The sequence below is a fragment of the Cryptomeria japonica genome, chromosome 2, assembly GCF_030272615.1.
Source record: "Cryptomeria japonica chromosome 2, Sugi_1.0, whole genome shotgun sequence".
NCBI classification, from domain to species: domain Eukaryota; kingdom Viridiplantae; phylum Streptophyta; class Pinopsida; order Cupressales; family Cupressaceae; genus Cryptomeria; species Cryptomeria japonica.
In genome coordinates this window covers 521963791-521991687 of record NC_081406.1, presented here as the reverse complement: position 1 = coordinate 521991687, position 27897 = coordinate 521963791, and the positions used below count along the sequence as shown (strand labels likewise).

Sequence of the window (27897 nt, the reverse complement as noted above, 5' to 3'; positions counted from 1 at the left end):
TCCACAAATTATATCCATGCTTCTACAAAAACTAGGCAGGTCATAGCATATTAGTTTCTCCCTTGGAAATTATATCCATGCTTCTACGCAAACTAGGCAGGTCACGGCATGCTTGTTTCTCCCTTTCCAAAGATCAGTTCGGAAATCTATTACATAATGGGAAAATGCAAAATTGGACAAAAACATGGTCATCTATAATTTTTATGACCCCTTGTGTACATTATATGTTTCTATGTAAGAAATTAGAAGCATACATTTGTAAAAATCAGAGAAGCAAATTAATGGATAAAGAACTTCCGTGTATTAAAAATCATGTTTATCATGAAAGATCCCATTACACCGATCTAGAACTCAATTTGAGATACATTGTTTTACGTTTTGTGAAAAAAATTCAGAGAAGCTGTTGTATACTTTGGAACACCTAACAGTTAGTCGGGGATAACCGAAGGGGCAAATATATCCAGCAATGCTTGAAGGTGGAGCACTGGCCTGCTTATCTGCCTAGAGATAAATAACGAACAAAGAACATGCCTTGATTAGAAACAACCTACAATTTTTCATTCACAATAGCCAAGCAAATTTGCAGTTTATCTGTGCTGAACTTTGGAGATTGAAATAATTGCAAATGTTTAATATTTACCCAACTCTAACATTCACACACGAATCGTATCTATAAGTTCGCTGCAGCTTTCTCCAGGTGGAATAAAAACTAGATCATCCCATCCTGATTCCACGTCACTTTCCTGCCATAAGCGATTACGATCAGGAATGCTGGGAAACAATAGATTTCTGAAGAATGAAAGCTCTATGTAATCCTTTGAACAAAATAAGAACCGCCATGCCTGGCAGCTGAAGCTATAAAATAAGGCCTTACCTTCATTTTCTTGAGGGCAGCTTCCAAGCTTCCCACCTGGTAAGAAGAAAGCATTGTGTATCAGTTCCCAGGTCCAGCCCGTACTCTTATATTCACAGGATACAGCATTATCATGTAATTATCATCAGCTAGATTTTTACCATAATTTCATTACATTAGGGAAGATATAATTCATGTAATTATCATCAGCTAGATTTTTACCATAATCTCAGAGGTTATCTGAGATGATTTTGATTTGGTCCTTGCAACGGTTAGAATATCTCTTTCCAAGTCTTCCTGTTTCATCCATTAATGATAAGGTTATCATAACAGGAGTATAGCCCTCAAGGTGTAACTCTAAAAACCAAAAAAAAAAATATTCTACCAAATAATCTAAAATGAAAATTTGAAACAAACGTATAAAGTCTACATGAGCTACAAATTATACATGCAAAGTGCGAACCTTGCAAAAGTAGAGGGGGCAAAAGCGTCGATTATTCTTCCACACGGTCACAAGATCTGACTGCATGTCAACACTGCATTAGAAAATATAATGGTTTAAAGATTCAGTCATACTTCAAAATCTGTTCCCCTTCATATTCAATAAAAACTAATCAATGATATGAGCCTAAGTAAATCAGAATATAAGAAGACAACAAAATCCAGAAGGAAAATTGTCACCTGAAACACCGGCACCCCATCAAAAGCCATTAACATGTCTTTTGACTTAATCTGCAAAGGACATTACATCAGTCGTTGAAAGACTGACTAAATCAGAAGTAGACAGCATAACAGACACAAACAATGGACATGCGAAACATAAAATACTAAAATTACAAGGAAGAAATGAAGACCATATTGCATGATTAATTTTCTAAATCATCTGTGAGTATTTCTCCAAGATTCCCGGCAGTTGCAGGGACAACAAGAATTTTGCCTAATTTTGGGGTTCTCAAGGGAATGATTACTTAAATAACTTAAACAAACTAAAAGCAGCTAAAAATTACAAAGTAAATAAAATATGTTGAATTTGCAATGACAATCCTTCCCTTAATAATTTTTTAGGGCTTTTAGCATTTTTTCCCTCAAAAATTACCTTTTTCTATTTTTATCTACCAAATGAAGCGGGTTGTCCAGTTTTAGAAAAAAGAACACTACCTCCCATTGTGCCTATTCACAACACATCCCATTTTGCTTTTGCAAAATGAGGACCCCCTCTTTTAGCTTAAATTTTAGCCTGCCTTGCAGTTTTGACAAGTACATGAGAATTTCCTAGGTCCCAAAATCAGTTATACCATTGCCCATAATTTCACCATAAATGGAAAGAGCCAAAAAAATCAATTCCATGTTCCTTTGAAAATTCTTCAGAGTTCATCAAAATAAGAAAGTCATTCACTTGCAGGGTTACCACTTCTAATTGGCTCAAAACATTAAAAAACCATGAACATATGCATATTTGCAGCCTCGAAATTAAGCTCAGAATATCAAACATCATGCATATGTTAAACACAACTACCATAAATGGTACAAATTTGAAAACCTATATGCATGATAGATTTTACAGTTTTTATATTTAATTAGCATTATGATAAAAACTTTTTAAAAATATATAATTTTTTGATTTGTTAAAGTATAAATTTATACTAGAATCTTATTTGCACATAAATATTAAGTATTAAATATTAGTAGAGAAATATTGAAAAACAGCATATAAATATTAAATAACAATATATAAATAATTAATATTATAGAATGGTTTTCATCTACTATATGAGAGACGATAGGACTGACACAGCTAGCTAGGGCTCCACTTACCCACACTAATCATGCGTTCTTCTCCATCTTCCTCATATATCATTTCAATGCCCTTCATCATGAGGTCTAAAAAAGACTTTCCAAAGGAGGAATCAAACATCATATGCCTGCTGCATCATGCAACTCCCTCTTTCCCCAATGGATTGGCCTGTTACCAAAAGCACTCGACCCAATCTATTTATGCAAATCTCTAACCATTCAAATTTGCCTATGCATTTTGCCCATGTGTTTGCCCTAAGTTCAATCCCAAGGAAATCAGGAGCATTTTTAATTCACACAAAATGTGAAATCATAGTTTGCATACTCGGAGTCAATGAGTGCTCACCATTTTTTTTCACCCACGAGTTTTATCATTGTTTACTTATTTATTTTTCTGACTTTTTCTATTTAACTCAGCAACATGTGAAAATTGAGGAAAAAATGTGGGTTAGACATGGCAAAAACTTTTCTTTTTTGGTTTTATAAGTACTGGTTTTTTAATTTTAAAAAATGATGAAAATGGTGTGTGCTTGCCCTTAGACCCCCACCAAACTCATTTGATACATTCTGTAGCTATACTTTGCATAAATTTTATTTTTTTTCAAAAACTGAAGTCTTTTTCAAAAATTTAAGTGTTTTTAAGGTGCCAAATTTTTCCCAAGTACTCTCGAAGTCAAAATAATTTGGCTTGCCGATTACTCTCTAAGTTCTAGTTTGCAAACTGAGCGAAAAAATCTGATTGTTAGGGTATGGGATGTGTTGATGGTGTTTTTATGCACCATGCAACACAGAATAAAATACGAAGTATTCTATCCTCTTGAACAAAATCCTCCCAAACGCTAAGCTGCGTGATCAGATGGGATGACTCCAAGGTTTTGAATGTCAAGTCTTGATATGCTCTTGGATAGACTCAGTTGTTTGACGTGATATTGCTCAAATCACAAGGGGAACTTACGTTGAATCTTGAATGCTTGAATGTTTGAATGCTAGAACGTGGAAATTTCACCTAATTGAAAAAAAAAAGGAAAAAACAATAGGGTTGAGAAAGCTATTCTAACTCTAAGAATGTAAGAGTGATCATCTCCACAAGGCTAGTGCAATCTTCTAGGGATAGCTAATGATTTTCAAATCACCACTACAAGCATAAACACCCTCAAGGTGAAGCATATCAATGTAGGAGTAGCAATTGAAGTTAAGATTGGCTTTACAATCAGCAAGGTGTTAGTAGTATGGATGTACGAATTTCACCATTGATCATACACGAAGTCTTCCATTCATCTAACAACATGAAAATTACACGAGAGATACAGACCATGCAAATTGTTGAATCAACATATGAATTTCACCATATCTTCAATGAAGTTAACATGCTTCTTACAACAAAGTCTTGGCAACAATCTTTGCCTTGTCTTTCTACTCTACTCTAACTATTTGCTATGAACTATTGACTACTCACTATTGATCTACTACTATTAACCTTTACAAATGAAAGAGTGGAGCCTTATAGTGCTCTCATTACAATTGAGTGGCTCAGATTGATTCACAATCAATGACCAAGATTGAAAGATAGAAACCCTAATTGGGGTTTGTTACACCCATTACAAAGCATTTAATGCTTGACCAATGGTTAAATTACATTTTATGGACATATGTCCTATTAATAATTGACCAATAGATGATGACGGTAGGTGCATCGAACTTTGCACCCACATGTGGTAGTTATCTCTTTCTTGGATGAATCAAATGCATTGAATCTGGACACCTTATATTGAAATGCTGTAATTGGATAAGTGATGATTGGGCACCACCTTAGCTAGCTTGATCTTTGTAACTCATCATAGGTGTGTGAATGAATGAGGCATATCTCTTGATACTCAACATTTCCAAGCACCTAATGTGATGATGACTTTGCTCAAATCGATCCTCTAGCTTTGATTAACACTTCTGGAACTAACTTTCGTCTTGATCACTTGCATTCTCCTTGTCTTGTGTGGAAACTCCTTCATCTTGGATATGTTTCACTTCCCAACCTTGGAATCTTTCGTCTTGATTGTCTTTGATCTTCTTTGAAATTCTCTTTCTGGATTACTCTCTTGTACTAGCAATGCTTCTTGGATTTCCGGAGGAAATTCAAGATTATGAAAATTTCTTCCTTGAGTTCATGCATTCCTAATCTTGCTTTTGCCTCATCACAAGTGTTTTTATCTTTCATCATGTTGATCTTGATCTTGCCTTGAAGAGCTGATATCTTTCCTTAATGAAGGTGAGCCTTTATCTCTCCTTTGCAAATGTTGAAATCCTGAGGTGTATCCGTTGATGAATCGTCCATTCGCCTTCTCGTGTGGCTCAAACTTCGACCTCTCCTTCAAATGGCCAGCCCATCCTCGCCATCTTCTCAATTTCCCTTGCAAGATGCAAAACATCAAATCATATACGTTGAATAAAATTACAACCATCTTTAGGATTCCAAAAGATATCTATGTTATTTTTTCTTCGAAAGATAGTATAAACTGAATAAAGAAACTCTACTTTTTCTCACAATTTCTAGAAATTAGACCTTATAAATTTCTAATTCTACCCATACAATCTCAAAATTCTGGAAATGAATGTTTTAGAAATCTGAAAATACAACTCTCAGGTCTGAAAAATGTCTTCTTTTGGCTGTGGCAATAATCTGCTCTTCTTCCTTTGAATCCTAATGATGATTTGCTTACAATTTCGTAACAATAATGTCCTTTTCAATTCCCAAATTTTCTTGCTTTCAAAATCGTGAATGCTCTTGCTGGAAATAAAGCTGATGAAATTCTCTTACATTCGATCTGCTCCTTCAGAAGTCTGCTCTGATTGTTTATGTCTGCCCCAAACATGAATCGCACCTCTTCCTTGCCTGAGCCAACTTGGCACTTAGAATAATTTTATTGCCAATTAAAATTCGTATTTGGTGTCTCAAAAGGATTAGCACCTTTTCATTGCCATAGCCGACTTGATGATTTCCATTTAATGATTTATTTATTTCCTCCTTTCAAATGTAAAAGGCCGACTTGTTATTGCAATGTTTCATTTTCTTTTGATTTAAATGCCAATGGTCATGTCTTTTAAATGAAATGCCTCCTCTTATGAGTCGGCCTTCCTTATCCTTGCTGGCGCACATATCAAATGTTTCCATGTTGCTAAATCACATTTCCTTAAGTCGCACTTTTGGGGTGTCATTGGAAGTAAAATACCTTAAGTCACTCATTTCCATTGGCAAAGGAAGTCGTTCAAAATGCTTGTGTCACACATTTTCATTGGCAAAGGAGGTAACGAGGCTTAGATCGTGCTTTAGAGGCATCAAAGGAAGTAAAAATCCTTAAGTCGCTGATTTCCAGTGTCAAAGGTAATGTCAATGCTTAGCTCGTGCTTTGAAGCGGTCAAAGGAAATCCCAAGGCTTAGTTCGCTCTTTTTGGTGACCAAAGGAAGTGGTGATTTGGCTTCTACGATGGCATTGTTAATGCCTTAAAAACTTTTGATTTCTACCTTAGAGTTTGTGGGGCCCAAGCAATGTGGCACGGTAGTGGAAGGGGGTCGAAGGTAGTGAGGTGGAAGAGAGACGGTGAAGAAGGGATGAGGGGATATGGTAAATGGGAGATGCCGCGGGGGTAAGGTAAATGAAGGATGCGGGGTAGGATAAGTGCCGCAATGGGTAAGGGTGGAAGGGATGTGATGAAGAAGGTGTTGGGGGATAGAGAGTAATAAGGGACAAAGGGATGTTGTGGCAAGGAAGGGCTTAAGGGGTGTAGGTTAGGATAGGATCAGGTTATGAAGGGTGGAAAGGAAGGTGGGTTAGGATAGGATAGGGGTAGTGGAAGGGTATGCTAAGGGAATTAAGGGGTAAGGGATGTGAGATGTGGGTTGGAGGATGTAGGAAATGGAAGTTGGGAGGTATAAGGGATGGAATAAAGGTAGGAAGTGAGGGTAATGGTGAGAGGAAGTAAAGATATAAGGAAGGGTGAAGTGGAAGGATGAAAAGGGTAGGAAATGGAAGGGTGAGAGATGAAGAAAGATGGAGGGATAAGAGATGGAAGATAGAGGATGGAAGAAGAGAGATGGGTGAAAGGTCAAGGATAAAGTAATGGAGGGATGAAAGGGAAGAAAGGTAGTGGAAGGTAGGAAGTGATGGTGAATACAAGGAGGTGAGGAAAAGCAGGGGCAAAGGAAGCATGGATGAGAGGAAAGAAGGTGAAGAAAAGATGAAAGGAAATGGAAATGGAAGGTGAGGGTGGCTAGAAGGGTGTAAAGGATAGGGGATGGAATTGGAGTGATCGGGCTCGAGCACCTACTAGTAGTGCCAGGAGAGGTAGAAAGTGATTATGCCTTAGGTCACACATTTGGGTAGTCAAAGGAAGTGCCAATGCTTAAGTCACACATTTGGGGGATCAAAGGAAGTGACAAAAATGTCAACTTTGATAATTTACTCATTTCTCCTTGAGCCTTTTCATAATGATTCGAACTTCTAGCCTATCTTTCCTTCCAAAAGTTGACTCTCTAAAACAACTTGCCTCAGGCAAATTTGCATTTCAACTCTAATTTTGCAAGCAAAGGATGATCAAATGGAATGATCATCATGAATCGCTCACTTCGTAAGCCTTGAGAATTAACTGAACTCACTTCATCCCAAAGAGAGAGCTGACTCACTTACCTCCTAGCCACCTAAGATACTTCACCTCTTTCAAGTTAAAGGACAATAGCAAAAGACTACAACTGCCAACAGCTAAGCTAAGACTACCCTAGAAAGCAAAAAAGTGGGGGTTCCCATTTGCAATGGGGCAATGTGTGAAAAAATCACAACAGGATGGGCATTTAGAGTTTTATCTATACCCAATTCAAGTACCACACATACCCAAAAACAAGGTTATATCTAGCCAATTCGATATCATAGTTTTAAAGCCAAGGAATGTTGACCTCAAATTACTGACAAGATCAAAAAAAGATGATGGGATTCTCCAACCCCTAGTTATCTATTATGAGTAGATTTGTTTTATTGAAGGCCACATAGCTAATGTGAACTGTTGAGCACTTGTCATAGCTTTATGACTCAATTTGTTAAGTGTGGGAAAGTGCAGAGGAAAATTATGGGATTCATCTTAACATTTTTTTGTCCACATGTAGCAATCTCTACTCACTCACATTTGGCAATAGGCCTTTCTTGAAGACTCTCTAGAATTTTTCAAGATAAATGTGAAGATCCTCAAAATTGGTAGCAAAACTATCCATGAGATTGTTGAGGTTGTGAATATTTTTTTGTGCACTCAGCGGCTATTAATTGTTTGAACAACAAGCAGCAAAAGCTGGTTGGAAATTGATAGCTTGATGCTAAATTATCTTCCAAGCACCCTACTCCAACATACAAAATCTCCTCCAATTTCCTCCATGTTCGTTGATGAGGCTTCTCAATCCAAGTCAAGCACAGCCACTATAGGGGTGCCATAGAGTCAGCACCATTGATTTTACTGTCAACTATTCTTGTAACCTTGGCAATCAAAGTAATAATGTGGCTGAATTTACCCTATTGCCTAAAATAGTTTCAACTACCTATTGTAGAGAATGTTAGGAATCCTCATGTGAATGGAGACTCTCAACTAATTATTTGTATTGTGTAAAGTAAGTCTAGCATTGTCTTGGACTACCACTGTCTTGAAAAAATGCAATATTGACTAAAGATTCAAAAGAATTACCTTGACTACATTCATCATGCCCAAAATGAGGCTCCTGATGCTTCAGCTAAAAAGGGAGTTGATCTTGTTCCAAAAAGGTTTAATTATCCATAAAAGCTAAGGTATTGTTGGGAGGAGCAAAGGCTTTTGCTCTTCCTTTTTGTTGTATTCTTTTTTTTTGTCTTTTGATTAACAAACGAGTTTTTTTTCAAATATAAAACTACAACATTAATTAGTTTTGACAAATTTTACTAAAATCTAATAAAACCTAAAAGCCAATTAAAATTAATTATTATAATTTTTAGTTATCGATAAGAATTAAAATGTAATGATTTTTTAGAAACAATAAAACATAACAAAAACTCAAGCTAAAAATAAACTAAATAAAAAACAAATAACATGATAAATATTGAATTTATAAAAATTATTAAAATTTGAAAAATGTACTATATTTTTTTAAAAATCTTTAAAAATTAAAATTAAATGTCCATTCATGGGAATCTAAACTAAGAAAAGTCCACTTTTTCCAAGGCAGTGACATCTTCGTGGCCATTCTAAAAGTGCTCGACAAGGATTTCATTGAAGGTGTTGTTCATTAGAAAGTCAACACTCATATCTCCTCCATGTTTGTGTCCGCTATCTTTGTCCAACAAACAAAATCTATGGGTCAATAAAAAAAATTGCAAAAAATATAGGGTAGGTATGCAAACAGGCATCAACATCATTGCCCCTATAAATCTAAACTCTCTTCCATCTACAAGCTCAAAATTTTTGGAATTGACCTAGTTAAGAATGGCCTATGGCTTTGAAATCACATTGATGGGATTGCCAAAAGAAGTTTCAATGATCCAAGGCTTTCTCAAAGATGTAGTGAACTCATTAATGGATGTCTTGGTTTTCTATACACCCTAAAAGCGATCTCCTCTTCAGGAACATTTCAATGTGTCAAAGGCGATCCAAGCCATAAAATTTCTTCAGCACAAGGCAGGCTTAGTGAATGAGGATGGTGGTTATTGGCTCTACTTTTATCGACACCAACATCTAGGTGTAATCTCTTCAAAGTTTGGCTCCTATAAATAGTACATAGTATTTATATTTTTTATCTTTTGCAAGGACTGAATGCATATGGTGTAATTTCCCTTCCTGGAATTACCCAAAAATAACAGTCCTATCTAAGTATAAGGAAGAGATTAATTTTAACAATACCAAAAATTATGTAAAGTAGTAACACAAGTTATTATTTAGACGTTAGACCAGTATAATAACACCTATATTTATAAGAAATAATGTTAGATATCAAATTTCATAATACCATATAAATAAATACCTGTGCCAAGTAAGACAAAGGTAGGCTCTAAGGGTTTATTCATGTAATGAACATAGACTAGGATGAAAGTGTGGTGCCCAAGAGACTCCCCCATCTAGGCTCAAAAGCAGACTTAGCCCCCTTGACCCCACATGGCCCATGCCATCAATGAGGTGGCCTACCTATTGGAGTGTCCTATCACCGTTCTCCTTCACTTGTCACACCTATCCTATGTACCATATTTACATATCCATTCAGTATGACAGAGGGAGGAGAGCTGTTACAGTAAGGTGCCCAGGAAGTCTATACTTCATAGGCCCAAGGGCAGCATCCTTGTATCCCCTTGGCCTCATGGGACTCCCCGGTCTTAAACCATGAGGTGGTGTGCCTATGAGATAACCCGAACACCATTTTCCTGACTATAACTCCTCTCCCTTTTATCATACCAAGAGCATTCAGAATAATGTATAATTCTAGTTTACTAAACTGATGTGAACATAATGTATTTCCAGGGCATTAATCAGTAAACATAAATATGCAGAATGTTGACATGTTAACCAGAAATATGTATACTTGTATGCAGAAACTGATCATAAATATTGCTACAGAATTATTATTAAGCAAGGATGCATACCAATTGTTCTTATTTACTGAACTTGGAAATGCTTAGTGTATTGTCTCCTTATTCTGATCCTGAAGAGTTATTCTTTTTGTCTTGATTGCTGGATGGATGATTTCTCCAAAACACCCGATCTATTCAAGGTGCCTGTGTGCCTCTTCACCTCCTGACGTCTTTCTTCTTTCTCAATTCTTTCTGCCAAGTTATATCTAGGGTCGATATCTGAGGGGAATTGTCAAGCCTTACGTTGTAAGACAATTCCCAAAATGATCAAGGTTGACTGGCATCATGACTGGGACATGACAGTCCCCATGCATACCACCAAGAACAAGGGTGTTACTGCCTGTAACTTAATAACAGTTCTGATCTGATCGATCATGATCCCACTAGATGCTTTTGATTCCTTTCCTTTATATCTTTCAATGTGACGGAGGGGTCACACCTCTTCATGATGTATGCCCTTTGGCAAGAGACACACCCTTTCACTTTTGGCACCCTTTGAAAGAGTGCAACTCTTCATTATTTCTGCCCTTTGAAAAGAGCACAACCTTTCAAAATCAGATCTGCCCTTCTTATTTAAATCAGATCTGCACTTCTGATTTCCAAAATTATCCCCCACTTCGAATGAGTTCTCTTCTCCCTTTTATACCTCATATTTGGGGAAGTCACAACTTATCATTTCATGCCTTTTGACCATTCCATAAACTTAATTAAACTTTAATTATATTTAGTTATATTCTTCTATATTTTAATTTAAATTTTATTTTTGTTCTTTTTTATTTTAATTTATTATTATTATTTATTATTAAATTCTATTATAAGAGTGGTGACGTTACAATCCGCCCCACTCAAAATTGCTTGTCCTCAAGCAAAGATAAATGGAGTGTTCAAAATGATTCCCAATATGAAATGGCTTTGGAAACACATGAAAACACAAGGCATACACTAGGATATATGCAAACAAGGGGTATACATGTATTGTTACATTCCTTCTTATTGATTCATCTTTACCCTACAGGATGGCAAGATCAAAGCTCTAATACCACTTGTAATGTCCCTTTTTAGTAAAAACCCTAATTTTTGCCCTAAATCACCATTTCCATGTAAAACAATAAATGGAATAGGAGGTGTACCTGATTGAGATCCTGCAATAGGTTAGGAAACCATTGAAATTTATATAATTAATAATATAAATCTTCTAAGAAAGACAACTAAGCATAAATTCTCTATACTTAGGGTTAGGAACATTAACTTAACCATAGTTTTTGTCCAATTCCTTATCGAAACTCAACCATAAGAAAGTGGGAGTAAGGAGGAATAATAAGGTGCCCAAGAGACCCTCTGCCCTAGGCCCAAGAGCGGAATGAGAGCCAGAGCCCCCTTGGCCTCATAGGACCATTGATCAACTACCATGAGGTGGTCTACCTAGTGAGGTATCCTATCACAGTTCCCCTTCATCACTGCCATCCTTATCCTTCTCTTGTGGTTAGAATCCCCTTAATTCAATAATCAACCATGATAGTGTTTGGAAAGATACAATAGGGTGTCCCTAATGTCCTTCCCCTCTAAGTCCAGGAGCGGTGGACTTTGTCTACACCCTCTCAGCCTCATGGTACCATCAGTCAACTACCATGAGGTAGTCTACCTAGAGGAGGGCCTCATCATTGTTCTCCCTCCTTGTACTTCCTTATATTACTATCACGGTAGTTTACTCAATATATATAACTGTCCATCATTGATTGTTCCTTATGCTAGATATAATAAGAAATACATATATCATTCATAATTATGTAATTATAAATAAATTCTTATTGTATTGTTTATTACCAAGAATGATATGCCCAATATAATTGGCCACAAGGTATAGTATAATCTTAATAGACATTCAATCTGCAATTCTATTCTATTATGCTATAAAGTCATGAATAGGGAAGATCATACCAGATCTGCATTAACTGATAATATGGTTGTAAATGCTGGGCTGGCCCTTTATATTTTCAATTTCTCACAGTTTGCCTAATGTAGCAGTCTGTTATATATATGTCTTGGTGGTCTGCTGTTCTTGATCCCTTCAGTTTGCTGATTACTGAAGATGCTTCTCCTTTCTCTAAAGGTTGTTATTTATGTTTCTCCTGTGATTCAATAATCTCTGCTGTGCATGCTTCTTCCTTTCTTTTCCATAATCAACATGCATAACATCAAGAACAAGGATGTTACTGCCTGTTACTTAATAACAGTTCTGATCTGATCTGATCGATCGTGATCCCACTAGATGCTTTTGATTCCTTTCCTTTATATCTTTCAATGTGAGGGAGGGGTCACACCTCTTCATGATGTATGCCCTTTGGCAAGAGACACACCTGTTGACGTGTTTTTTATGACAACATCTAACACAGAATAAAGTTGCCTAACGGTCACTTCACTCTCTCTTGATCAAAGTATGATTGCATGCTAAGATTGCAAGAAGTTCAAACAATCGACTCCAAGGTTCCTTCAATGCGTGGACGTGACTCAGTTGGTTGATGTGATTGCTGATAATCCAAGGGGCCTTACGTGTGCATCGTTCTTTCACTTCTTTGTTGTGGCTGGAACTCAATCATCGGATATGGCAATTCTGCGATGCTATTGCTTCGAATGGACTAAAATGAACTGAAAGAAAAGGGAAAGGGTTTAGAAGGATCTAAATATACTCCTAAGAGCAGTGATAACAATGAATAGTGCTTTGGTGGACAAATTCCAAATAAACCAAGCTCTTCTTCGCCAAGGTCAACTACAACTCCGCAAGAACCGGTGCAATCTTCTAGGGATGGTAGAGGATTTTCAAATCGAGAAAGTACATTTGAATACCCAAAAACGGTGCAATCCAAACGACTATCCACAATCGAACTTAGCACAAATTTAGGGGCTCAGACTAACTTTACACTGCAACTTACAATCGACAAGATGCAAAAAGTATGAACCATGGAAATTCATCAAACACCATTACATTCTCCATTGAAATCAAAGCGCTTTACTATTTCTAATCTAAGTGAGGAAGGTGAAACCATGCAAGTTTTGAAAAAATAACTCAAGTGGACACCATCAGAGAACAATGTTTCACTATTATTTTCTCAAAAACTTATCGCAACAATTTCATACAAAGCTCCCTCCCTTACAAATGAGAGGGTCACCCCTTTATATAGGCCTCAAGCCATGATTACATGCAAACCCTAATTAGGGTTTTCCCTAAAAGATTCTCCACTCAAGATGCAACAAGGTGGGAATCTCCAATTAATAACCCATTATGCCCATGTACAATCAATTTAAAAAGCCTAAAATAGCACCCACTAGCACATTAAATGTGCCCCATGATGTTGATTATGCTTAGAATATAACCGACACCATCATAAATGCCCATCATTCTCCTAGTGATAGCGACATGCACAGGGAATCTGTTTTAAAACCATAAATGTGATCGCTGCATGTAGAGAGATGCCTCATTAATTCAACGTCCGTTGACTCGGCTGCCACTTGGCGAAAAAACCTTGGAGAGAGAAAACTTCAAGAGAGAAGAATTTGATCCATGAAGAATTTTTCTTGAAGTTTTTGAACTTGCCTTGCTCTGGAAAAGATTTTCAATAAGTATTTCAACATCTGCTATTTTTTAAGAATTTTGCACAAATTAGGGTTTCAAGTCCAGGAGGAAGAGAATTCTCCTACGAATCCAAATCTGTAAAACTTTTGAAATTTGGATGTGATTTGATGCCCGAGAATGGATTTTTCAAATTTTTCCCTGGGGGGGAAATTTCTTGTTCAGTTCATCCCTGATTCCTTCCTTGCCTTAGAAATTTTATGTTCAATTCATCCTTGGGTGTATTTCTTCCTTGCTTGGAATTTTGTCGTGAAGGAAGGAATTTCCAATACTTAGCCAAATTTTCATCTTTCGTGGAATTCTGTCCTGAAGGAAGGAATTTCCAACACTTAGCCAAATTTTCACATTTCCAAGAATTCCGTCGTGAAGGAAGGAATTTCCAACACTTAGCCAAATTTTCACCTTTTTCAGGAACTCTGTCATGAAGGAAGGAATTTCCAACACTCAAGTCAATTTTTCACCTTTCCTGGAATTATGTCCTGAAGGAAGGAATTTCCATTACTTAGCCAAATTTTCATCTTTACTGGAATTCTGTCCTGAAGGAAGGAATTCATTGTTTTGTGAATTGTCTATGTCTCCTTTTCAACATCCCTATTTTTTAGGGATCCCCCTAAAATTTAGGAGTCAGGTTCATTGGATGGAGAATTCTGCCACGATTCCGAATCTATACAATTTTCCACACTCTATCGAGATTCGGTGTCTAAAAATAGCAAATTCAAAAATTTGCCTGAGGGGAATTTTTTTTTTATTCCCTCCTTGACTCCTTGGATCCCATGCCTTAGGCAAAATTTCAATTTTTTAGCTTGGGCGGAATTTTCATCATGCCAAGGATTCATGGATTTTTCCACTTGTGAATGGCATCTTCAATTGAGCGCCCCAGCCCTGCCTTGGGCGCATTTTCATTTTGTCCATGGATACATGGATTTTTCATGAATGGCATCTTCAATTCAGCGCCCCAGCCCTGCCTTGGGCGCATTTTCATTTTGTCCATGGATACATGGATTTTTCATGAATGGCATCTTCAATTCAGCGCCCCAGCCCTGCCTTGGGCGCATTTTCATTTTGTCCATGGATACATGGATTTTTCCACTTGTGAATGGCATCTTCAATTCAGCGCCCCAGCCCAGCCTTGGGTGCATTTTCACTCTGTCCATGGATACATGGATTTTTCCACTTGTGAATGGCATCTTCAATTTAGGCATGGATTCTCAATACTGGACCTATTTCTGCCTTTCGCTGTCTGTTGTCTGACTTTCCGGAATTAGAATTGTCTGTGAACGCCTGATCCTTGTTGCCTTGGCTAACTGTCCCTGCCAGTAATGACTTTCCAAAAATGGAAACTTTCCAGGTGTCAGCGTTAGATCCCTAGACAGGGCGCAGAAATGACTTACTATAAATAGAAATTTACTAAAAATAGAAATTACTAAAAATAGTAAGTTTATTTTTGGCAAAATGGCGACATTCCGGGACTCGAAAAAACCCCTAAAAAATAGGGACTTTCTAAAAATAGAAAGTTGCTCCGTTTGGGCTCAAATTTTACTGGGAGGTCCCTTGAAGGGTCCTGATTCTATTCGTATGTTCCGTTTTTCCAAAGCCCTAACAGAAACCCCTAAAATCTAGGACAAAAGGCAAAAACCCTAAAAAAGGACAAAATAGGCCCTAGACTTCATCAAACTCGCTCAAACGAAAAGCAGATTAAACCCAAATGACCCTCGAACACCTACAAAACAGAGAGATTGACGAAACTACTGCGAAAAGACCCCAAAAACGCAAGCCAAAAGACCAGGAGGGCCTAAAAAGAAGGGGGTCCCCATTTGCAATGGGGCGATGTGTGAAAACGTCACAACAACACCCTTTCACTTTTGGCACCCTTTGAAAGAGTGCAACTCTTCATTATTTCTGCCCTTTGAAAGGGGCACAACCTTTCACAATCAGATCTGCCCTTCTTATTTAAATCAGATCTGCACTTCTGATTCCCAAAATTATCCCCCCCTTTGAATGAGTTCTCTTCTCCCTTTTATACCTCATATTTGGGGGAATCACAACTTATCATTTCATGCCTTTTGACCATTCATTAACTTAATTAAACTTTAATTACATTTAGTTATATTCTTCTATATTTTTATTTTAATTTTATTTTAATTTATTATTATTATTTATTATTAAATTCTATTATCAGAGTAGCGACATTACATATGCCTTGCTCTCTGAGACATTTTGTCTCTATTTTGGCACTAGTTTACAGTTTATCTCACTAGCCTATCTCATAGCTATTTTGGTCAATGTAAAAATGGAATATATCTTCCATGCTTAATGTCAAGGCAGTACTTTCATGTTTTTTCTATCATATTATTAATATAAAGGGAGAAGGCCGTTACCCCTCATTTGACTTTACAAAAAAATTACAATTAAAATTAAATATAGCCAATAGAAAATTAAAATTGATAAATTACATAAGTTAGGGAAAATAAAACCTATAAGGCTAAAGATGTAATAAAAATTAAATAAATTATTTTAAATTAATTAAAAAATATTATTTAAATCCTTCTAAAAATTAATTATCACAAAATTTAATTATCATAAACTATTAAACATGTTGATATCACCAATAATTTCTGAATATTAAATTTAACTTTAACTTCAAGTCTAAAATTTATATCTGGCATGAAAGGAATACACACGGATAGAGCAAAGGGCATCGGTATTGGAAATAGAAGTAGCAAGCTAGAGGTGGGAGATACAATCAACCATGTTTGACACCCGTCAAGATCCCCCAGTCTACCTGAATTTAAAGCTACTGCTAAAGCTCGACATGGAAATTTGTCACGATCACAGGGAACATTGGATAAATAGGATGCTGAAAACTGCCCCAACTTCTATGGATAAAGAGGCAGATTTCCAAGGAAATTTGCATACAAAAAAATTTAAAACTTTAAGTAAAAATTTGTACACATTCGTTAAGCGAACTTTGCAGGTAAATTGAGATGATTTTTTGGGTTTCTGTTTATGCTTGCCAGATTTCGAATTTCATGGATAAAATTCAACTAACTCTATGTCTTTAGTCCATGTCTAGTACGAAGGATATTTTCTAGAATTTTTTTTACAAAAAAAAAAAATTTAACGATGTCAATGATAATTATGATGCGTTCTTCAAGCATGACAAAATACTAATGTTCAAGCTGCCCAACAGGCAGACAGTGGCAGCAACGGGGGCAATTCAACAAAATATGCAAACCTCAATTTTTAGAGCAGTCTCCCAAGCTCTCTATTTAGTCTTAGAGATCTGAGGAAATTTTTAAAAGCCTCTTATGTCTGCTTTCTGATCTTTAAACATTTAGGCATTATTGACGATCTTGTGGAAGGTGCATTTTGTTCTCTATGGCATTTCTTGCTCAAAGTGCAAAACTAATTGCTTCTTTCCATGAGATCTAGCCATCACAGACGTAGGCAGAGGAAAAGATCAAGGAAGACATGGACTAAGAAGCATCCAAATGAGAGGTTGGCTGACAATGTGGATCAACAAGTGATGAATGTGGAGGATGATACGGCAGTGGGAATTGACATGGACCTAGGGTGGGAAGTTCCTGATAAACTGATGCAAATCTTTGGGTAATTTCAGTATCAATAGGCAACCCACCAGGAGTTGAATGTCTTTTTGTACTCTATTTTTGTATAGCATTGTACAGTTCTAATATGCTTTCATTATGTTTGGGTGCCTCTTAGGGAGGCTAATCTTGTGGTTTATGTTGACTTTGTTTCACAATTGAGCCACATGTCAGACCTTTCAAGCCCATTAGTACACTTCAGGACAAGAATCCCAAATAAAATTCCTCAATATGTGAAAAAAAATGTTTATCGAGGAGATTACTACGGACAATCCAGTTTAGCTCAACTTATAATTTTTTAATAAATTAGCCTCCCCACGTTACCCTGTTCTTAAGATTATGCAAAATGCAACTAGCATAAACTCTTTAGTCCTTTTCAAGAAATCTATATAAAATTCATCACAAAGGACAACAATACCTCAAATATTTGAATCATAAAACATATATTTAAATGTTTTCTTCCTAGAAAACCCTTGCTTATGGTCAAACCATCAGTAATAACAAGTGTTGTAATAAGAGTGTTCTAGAGATGAAGCAATCTTGCATCACCCTTGCCCCTCGGGCATCACTCAAGATGGCTTTCCAATGGCATGGACGACTATTGTGGTCATCCCTCTCTATAAAAGTGAAAATATCAGAGTAGCCAGAAACTCCTACGTCCCTCTTTGGGTGCACGTATCCCCGTATCCAAAATGGATGCATATCCGATACAGCCGGAGACACATCAAGTTATGTACCCACGCATGCCCAAAAAACCTTGATTTCCAACCGAGCCAAAAACTATGTTATTTGATTCTTTCAATTGACATAAATCTTCTGAAATTTAATTTAAAAAAACTTTATTCATGCAATTTCTTTTAAAAAATATGGTGTAAACAAAACCTACACCAAATGAGAAAGGCAAATGAAATGTTTTTTTGTTTCAGCAACCCATTTTTTGGGTTATCTTCCAATGCAACTACTATTTTTGCATATTGTAAATTGTTAAATCAACTTATAACTATTTCTGTAGCAATTATGTGTCTATATTGCTTTGGAAGTAATGAAAAATATCCTCTAATAACTTAGAAAATTGTGCTAAATATGTGTATGTGTTTTTTACGAACGTTGTATCCAGCCGTATCCATATTGGGGCCTTAAAAAATGGCCGTATCCGTATCCAATACCGTATCTATATTTGTGTCTGTATCCGTGTCCATGCAACTTTGGAAAATATCAATAACCCATCTAACTACTGCACCATTATGGTCAATCCTCTTCTAGGCAAGCCTTTTGGGAGCATGATAGAAGGCAGAATCAGCAGTTGAGAAGAAAATGTGAGAGAATTAGTAGTCGTCTTCAATGTTCCTCTCTCAAGGAACAAACAATGAATTGGAGGCTTGGGTCTTGGTAAAACATTTAAGCCTATCATTAATTCTCCACTGCTTATATATGAATCTTTAATAAAATTAGTTCTCATAAGAGAAGAATATAAGAGAAAAAACAATGTAAATATTTTGTTATAATGAGCCACTTCAAGGGGTCAACCTCCAAAATTCTTATAAAAAGAAGAAAACTTGCAATACAATGCTCAACTACTCACTATCTCCAATTTAGAGACATCATTGGGTGATATTAGTCATCTAATTCTAACGAGGTTGAACTAGCTCACAAGAAATATAAATAGGAACTGATAAATGATCAAGAATGCTTTTGGATATAGATGGATGTGTTTTTTTGCAACATGTAAGATCACACTCTATGATCCATCTTTCAGTTGAGGAAAATTTAAATGGTAGATTATGAACATAGCTCACTAAATAGATGGTGATATAAAAAAGGAAGGAGCAAGTAAAGAAAAAAAATTAAGTAAAGAGAAATAGAAGATCCAATGATGGATAATACACATTTAACATAAATATAGCAATGAAATATGCAAACATAGCAATAATAAATTCTCAAGCACCCTATTTTACTTGTTTGAATATTTTATTGTTGTGTATTTAAATATGTGTATTATTTGTCATTAGGTCTCTATTTCTCTTATTTTTTCTTGTTTCGCATGCCTGTTCTCCTATTTCACCATCTATTCTAAGTTTGCAGGCTACCATCAAAATTCTCCTCATCTTGATGATGGATAAAAAAGTGTGATCCGAAACATTGATGCAAAAAACACTCACAAAGTGTATCTAGAACCAGTATAGATCACTGCTATAGACTGTGGAGATATCATGTCTCTAACAAATAAATGACTAAAATAAAGATTATTTGAGTCATAGTTGACCATCACATATCCACATACATCCAATGGGTTAAGGGTGCAGGATGCCCCTCTAGACATACATTGTCTCTAACGCTGATTAGTTGTGGAATATTCACCTTCCCAATGCAGCATATTCGACATGCAAAGTCTTCCACTTGATGAGGTACTTTGTGGCGATCCTAGTACTCAGCTACTTTATGCATTTCAAGATTCTTTTTAAAAAGGATGTGTTTTTATCACTGCAGGTAGCTCTAGCTTGTATGCCATAATCAATGTTTTGTAAAATCTGATTATGTGACTCCGACATAAAAAAACTGACTTCCTCATTTCAAAGTTCCTTTCACTGTAGAAATGATCAACCTATTGCTTCATTTGGTTAGGCACTATGGCCAAATTCTCCTAAGACTAGAAATGTACCCGTTGTTGATATAGAATGTGATCTTTCATAGCATGAAACCTTTGTCGCAACGATGGATTCTATTAAGCAAAATTTTTTTCTCAAAACCTACTAGACATCTCTTGAGCAACTTTTACATTTTATATAAGCTTACCATTTGTGGATTCCTTCCTTGCAATCCCCTTAATTCAAATTTGTTACCCACATTTGCATTCATAACCTGAAATTTTAGTGTTGAAAAAGTAAAGCAGTATAAACTTGACATTAAGTTTTTATTAATGAAATTGTGTGTACTACCTCAATCAATTAATACTATCACTTTGCTTTTTATGAACTCCCACTACTTTGAGGAATTGAAGGGTACTAATATCTATAGTGTAAAGCAAGATATTGGTGGTTTGAGCTCTTTTGATGATTCCTTTGACAACATTTGGATCTCTATATATTCTTCACATCTTTTCTCATTCCTTCAATATAGAAAATCATCTTCGTCTCTACACGTGTGTCCCTTATCATATTTACAGCCACGATTAAAACATACCCCCTATAACTCTTTTTCCTCAATTTGTTAAGGCTTCAACTTTGTAGAGGCTGGGGCAAGGCTAGTGAAGGGGTGTTACAATCTTTGATGCTAGTAAATGCTCATCTCCTAGTGGCCAAAAGCATTTCCTCCACCTTTATTGTCATAATAATCAAAGTTCCCTGTTCGGGTACGGGTGCGAGTGTTTGTATTAGATCCCAATACAACAATATGGCAAATTTTTTCCCGCCTGACATAGAATATGAGAACAATATTGAAAATCATATATTATAAGAATAGTGATACTTATAATTGCCAATAACAGAATATTTAAATGCCTCATTCATAATTTGCAAAAAATGAAAATACTCAAATCTCAAATTTTTAAATATAGATAAAATAGTAAACATATCATAATTTATCATAATCATACATTTAATATTATATATATATAATAGTATATATATTAATTATACATTATGTTATAGTTATATTTATTTTAATTATGTATAATTTATATGAATATTAAATATACATTAAATATTATAATATTATACTATAAATATTCAAATATAATACATTTTATATTATATTTAGTTTTGTTATTGAATTAAGAATATTTTAATAAACTATATCTTATAATGTAGAATAAAAAATAAAATATCATCTAAAAAATATTTTAAAAAACAATAGTATAAAACATAGTAGCTCTTATTATATCTCTAAATCCAGTATAAAATATTTTGCTTGAAATATTCAACTCAAAACAATTTCCAGTGCCAACAGTTGGAAAATTTTGTTAGACCTAATTAAAGCTAAAGTTAGAGACCCCCAAAGTGATTGGGTACCTCCTTAAAAATGAAGAGTGATGATGTATCTCCCAAGAAAGCATGAGCATCTTGTCTTGTTATTGATCACATGTGGGAGAGAGATCATGGCAAAGTGAATTTTTAATGCAATGTCTCATGTTTTCTCTCTCAAATTCTTCCTCTTCTCTTGAGTGATGTTAGTGTTTTTTTGTGCTCTAAATTGTTGTTGCTCGCAACCCACTCTTAGCTGACATGTAGAGAAACAATGTTTGGTCATAAAGTCTTGGCCCATGGGTAGACAATTTTAGGTAGGTCATTTGCAATTTGTTTGGGACTATGGATCCAAACATACCCAAGAAAAGTTGAGCGAAAATAACTAACTCTACAATTGCTAACACATTCCTCAAGAAACAAACCTATGGAGTGGAGAATTAATTGACTTTTTCTTGGACAACTAATTATTTCCTATGAGATATGTTCCTCCTAGACCAAGTTGTGTCAAAATTGTAGCTAGAGGTTCAAACGTCACAACATTGGGGCTTTTGGTGGGCACATCACTACTCAACCAAAGGTTATGGAAGTGATGTTTTCAACACCTTTTTCTAGTAAAGTAGCTTATCCCCCACCTTTCTTAACCAACATCAGTCTACCTTGGAGTAAACAATTGCAGCCTTAAAAAGCCTTTGATGAATTTCTAGAGAGAGGTTAGTCAAGTGGTCTAATATGACGAGGAAGGTTCAAGACACACCCTTGCACTTGAGCAATTAGGATGCTTTTGTCTTTCTTCTCATATGGCTTGCTATGGGTTGTCTTTGGAGCAATGGCTAGGAGCATAGAGAACTGCACAAGGGTAGCACTGCACACTTTGCTCTTGAACCAAGTTGTTCTGCACCATAAAAAGATCTCTTGTAAGGTTATATGGGAGAACTTGTTGTAAAGCCATGTGGGCAAGGAAAGTTTAGGAGTAGACCCCTGATTTAGATATATCATATATGCTTTGTTGGTTTTAATACTGGTCCAACAGCCTATACCCCTACTTGTTTTGATTGAAAGATTTAGGAGAGACGCATCTTGTTGCCCTTTTATGAAATGGCATTTGGTTTGTTGCAGACTGTCCTTGGGTGAATATTTTATAATGCTTTAGCTATTTATAAAGCAGCTTGGGAACTTTCTCAGATAATGGCTATATTAGGAAGCATTTACATGGGAGGTGCATAAATATCTGCATACATTGGCATGGCAAGTCTGGGAGCCAGCCTTCCTAACTGTATAATCTATTTTCTACCCTAACAATTATCATAAAGCTGCAAGCAACTCAGTGCCCCCCATAGACTGTAGCATGACAATAATATCAGTATTGAAAGATTTTAAGAAGTATTAAAAAACAAATCTGAGAAGAAAGCCTCATCCCTTGAGGAACTTTGTTCCAGGTTTGTGAAACCTGGCATTGAAGTCCGATATGATTGGGGGTCCCTTTACAGTGGTCAACTGCTCTACCATGAAGAGGTTACCTCCTTTCTCTCTAAATCTATTGTGCAGGTGTTCCCCTAATTGATCCCAAGTTGTTATGGAGTTGGAAGGCAAATGTTTGTACTAATCTAGAGACTTTACTTTAAAGGACACTGCTAACAAACTTAGAGACACATCTTCTTGAAATATATCATGGAATATGAATAAGTTAGCTATGTCTTCCATGTGGTCAATTGGGGTTCTAGCATTTGCTCCTATATAGAATGGGGAAGCCTTTTGAACATATACAAGGATAGGATTTCAATTAGTTGGGGTACTGGTGCAACAAGGAGACTGCCATTGTTCCATGATACAAAAGATTGGTTCCTAGCCATGGCTATAATATGGGATTGATTTGCAGGGGTTGCAACTACAAGAGTTACAACATAAGGGGTAGTGTGAGGTCAGGTTTAGCTAGGTTCCGGTCCTTTGTTGGGAGGTAACAGATTAATGAGAGGTTGAGGTTGAGAGGAAGATACAGATGTGATCACAATCCTTGCTCTCATGGGTCATTGGGCTCCCTTGTCCCACCAGAGTTGCTATAAGGTGCTGGTACGTGAATTTATCTTAAAAAACAACCTGCATCATGCAAGGCGTCAAGCATGGAAAGTCTATAAAGATATAAAGTGTCCACAACACAATATCTGGGACTACAAGGCCAAATCCTTGTCTATTTTAGCTTTGAGCCTATTTTGAAAAAGGAAAAATGGAAGAAGTGCAAAAAGCATATGACTGAAATCAAATCACAGTGCACCACAACAAATATTTCTTTGCACTCCTCAGACCTTTGCAACACAATAGTATACAAAAGCAATGAAAGTATGATAGTAGAGATGTCTTAGACAATTTATCATTCAGCGACTATCAGAAATAAAATAATGGGTATTTCAATTTCTTATTTAAGTCACATGTAAAATGAAAAGCTAGGCATGTATATGGAGGTCTTTCTAAAGCCTACGAACAAAGAAACAGAGAAATAAAAGCGTATACAACACAATTAAAGTTCACAACAAATATTCCACCCAAAAGGCAAATGACTAAAATAAAAAGGCAGTGTACCACAGCAAATGTTTCTTTGTACTCCTCAGACCTTTGCAACACACTAAATAATAGTATATAAAAACAATAAAAGTATGATCGTAAAGTTTTCTTAGACAATTTATCATCAGGCAACTTCAGAAATAAAATAACAGGTATTTCAATTTCTTATTTAAATCACATATGAAATGAAAAGCTAGACATCTCAAGACACATATGGAGGTCTTCCTAAAGCCTAAGAACAAAGAAACAGAGAATAAAAGTGTATACAACACAATTAGAATTCACAACAAAAATTCCAACCAAAAGGGCCAAGGCCCAAAGCCTCCGTTAGTAAAGGAGAGCATCCTTTGAGTTGACATGGCACAATGAAGGAAGGTGTGACAATGCCACTTGATCCAATCCTTTGCAGCTAAAAAGGATTAGGAAGGTTCATCATATGCTAAACAGCCTGACAATGGCTAAATCATCATTGGAATGCTCCTACATTTAAAAAATGATCAGTAGGCTCTACTACCCTTGAGAATTGTTGAGATATTTAAATTATTCAAGCAAGTCATTGGATTAGTGTAGCCATTGCAAGATGGACGATCGCCATTATTTCCATATGATTATCCCATGAGTGTTTGCCACCTGGCAGTTGTCAGAAGGCCCCATAGCCAAAAGTCATTAAGAGCATGCAGTCCTTGCCGCTATTAAGACCTCGGCAATGAAAAGTGAAGGAATGGACCCAACACCACCATCACCATCTTGCAAGGCCATGGATTTACCTTATGAGCCTCTCATCGTCAGAACTTATATGGCCACACACCATTAGATTGAAAGTGATGTGGCACAATCAGCTGGCACACTCCAAGACTCCATAGGCTTCAAAACACAATAGCATCCAGAAAATTAAAAATGCAAAGGCGACCAGGAATAAAGCTTTAGCCATGAGCATATCAAACAAAAAACACCAAGGCAAAAGAATTTTTGCCATAGTAGTGAAATTGCACTACAATAACCGTGGAAGCACTATCAGAAGGCCAGACTCACTACAATGGAGCTGCAGGCAATAGGGCAACAAATGAGAGGAGAGTTTTGCTGTGACTGCCCAAGTTTGAGAGGTCCAGTGTGATATGACAGAATGGAATAACCAGAAATTTCAACTCTTGGCAGAGGCAGCTAGTCACAATCTCCAGTGAATTCTAATGAGGCTACAAAGAAACAAGGCTTGTAATCATAGGCAGTGTGTTGATTGTAGCATCATGGCAGCAGTCATGGGTGTGACTGTCAAGCATGGCATTCTGGCAAAGTAGCTTCTGTTTGAAATGATAAAGTTGTGGTTTCAGAGCTAGCTTTTTCAACTAGAGCTGCCAAACCACCTAGTCCAACATAGCCCCATGGATGGTGGGATGCCACCCCTCATGTGTAGACGACTTCCTGAATCTGGTGGACCCCAATAATATTTTTTATTGTCACGTATGTTAATATCTAGTTTTGCTCGTTGGTTTGTGTCCAATAGCCACAAGTCCATGGTTCAGCCAAGCATGCGATGTCTCCGATTAGGGGCAGACTCGGTTTTTTTAATTTGCTAATATTTTTAATTAAATAATTAATTAATTCATAGATAATTAAAGTTTAAATTTTCTATAACAACCTATTAGGCCAACTCCCTGTGTGGCGGCTTCCTAGTGTAATTTGGGGCAGTTTATATCACTAAGTCGACTTTGAAAATAATAATATATATAGGGGTCGCTCTTCAGCCATGCCTATTCACTGGGGTGACAATCTCAGGGAAACAGGTGGGATGATACCTTCACTTGCATCGCTCACTACCTTTTGCCATGTTAGTCTGCTCCCAGGATTCCATGCTGGGATTGGTGCAAGGGATGAAAGTGAAGCTCAGGTTGCATCAGGAACCTTAAGAGTCAGTGCCAGTGATTTAGTGTGAATCATAAGACAGTTTATGCCACTGCCATAGTCTCATTTGATAAGCTCGAAGGGTGTTTCCTATTGCAGCCATTATATGATTGCTTGCGCCTCTAAATGCAAGCAAAGAATTGCTATCGACTCACCTCTGCTGATCTGTAGTACCGTGTGAGAGAAGAATTAAGAGATAATGAGTATAAATTTTCTGCTTCTGTTCATATATGCATGTTGACTGATTTATGAGTCTGGCTGTTGGAGAATGTAATAAAACTGCTTAATGAAAGAACAAAGACCGACATTTTTGGGCTATCATTTTTTTTGCAAGTTTATCCTGAAGTGGTTATTTTAATTTCAGAAAGTATTGTTGTAAGTTCCTTTACCGTTAAGAATAGTAAAATTTTCACAAGCAGGTATATTTCATAGCACTTATCTTTTCCTATTTGGCAAGTGTCCCAAATGATACCTCCCCTTTATCTATCAAGAAACTAAAAAGGCAACTAATTTGTTTAAACCATAAAATCTAATCTTAAACTGGTTGTAGATAGCTAAAGAACCTATTTAATAGCATACCTTGAAAAGCCCTGTTCTATTACAAAGATTTCACATATAAGAAAAAAATGTGGTAAATGTAAAACTAAGTGTCCAGTAACTAAACCAGGTGCCAGTGATAGAAAGATAAAGCCTTACCTTTAATGCATTTCTAACTTGGACAGGATCTGGCACAAAGCGGAAAGCGATTCCTTCAACCTTAAGTGTGTAAACCTACAAAAAAAGAAACATGTTCCAAAGAATGAGATTCTCAGGTATGAGCATGAGGTGTTGAGTTCACTCCAACATAAAATAAAAAGCACAAAAAAATCGCATCCGTGACTATTCTAAGGTACCTCAAATAATTTCCAATAATTAAATAAAAATGTAGCTCATTCCAGATAATATGCTTGCACCATTAGCATATATCAAGAAAACAATCTAAAATCTATTGAAAAATAACATGAGAGATGAGATAACTTTTGACATCCTTTATGCCAAATTAACCGGCAGTACCTACTTATCATCAAAGTGTATTTATTTGTTTAGAAGACTTCTTCAATTAGTTTCCAGTTTAAAACAAATTTTCCAAGCTTTGTTCAACTGTTTTGATTTAAGATTTCATGTTCTAGGTTATGACTGCAAATATCTATCTAACCACAGCATAGAGTCATTATAACACAGGAAGCTTAAAAGTAAATATGTTCCAACATCTATATCACTTGACTTACACACCTTACAGATTCTTTGTTCCTAATGTGCCTTGGGAGATTTCATCTATCAATTTTTCCGTGTCATTCATCTGACATAGGTCGTAATTTTAAAATCACGGCCTTCAATAAAAAACCCATATCTGTTGAGAACAGTGCATTTTGAGACTCATTAAGGCTTCGCAAAGTCTCACAGACCATATCCAAGACAGGCTCACCAAGTCTGCAGTCGAATCTCAGGAGTCTCAACTATCAGACTCAGTCAAATAAACTCAAAAAAATTCAGAACACCATTCGAAACACTTTTTATGCATACTTATGATTTTTAATTGCTAAATATTGACCAAGTTTATTCACCAGGTCTTAATCCAAGTCAAAAATAGAACAGCTTGATAAGTCCAAGTCAAAACACTATGGTTGAGATGAAATAATGAAGATAGAAGCTTACTACTTTCCTTGGAATACAATCCCGAACCAATCATATTAGAATAATGATAGACTTGAAAGCTTCAGGTTCTACTCAATTTGTCACTAATTCATGCAGTTTGTCTTTTTTAATAGAATTATACCTAACTCCGAAAATGTGATATAAAGTGAAACTCATATTCTGTTAAAACCATATACATTATAGACACATATTATATAATTCACATTTTGTTAGACTAGACAAGATTAATATTAAAGATAATTTCTAAACCCTAAACTATACATACCAAATTTAGACGTACAAT

At 36.1% G+C, this 27897-nt stretch overlaps 1 protein-coding gene across 4 annotated transcripts in view; it reads right to left on the bottom strand.

Annotated features, from left to right (window-relative positions):
• Positions 1-278: 278 nt before the first annotated feature.
• The window catches only part of LOC131035262 (protein TIC 22, chloroplastic), a 65049-nt gene continuing 37430 nt past the window's right edge, over positions 279-27897 (bottom strand). The window contains exons 4-10 of one of the 4 annotated variants that reach the window (XM_057966932.2): positions 26616-26690; positions 1535-1585; positions 1317-1376; positions 1076-1150; positions 875-910; positions 641-743; positions 279-501 (exon numbers count right to left, since the gene is read on the bottom strand). In XM_057966932.2, coding sequence (XP_057822915.2) covers positions 654-743; positions 875-910; positions 1076-1150; positions 1317-1376; positions 1535-1585; positions 26616-26690 — 387 coding nt within the window. In that variant the 3' untranslated portion in view covers positions 279-501; positions 641-653. The remainder of the gene's footprint in view (positions 502-640; positions 744-874; positions 911-1075; positions 1151-1316; positions 1377-1534; positions 1586-26615; positions 26691-27897) is intronic. The other 3 variants (XM_057966929.2, XM_057966930.2, XM_057966931.2) reach the window with 3 other exon arrangements.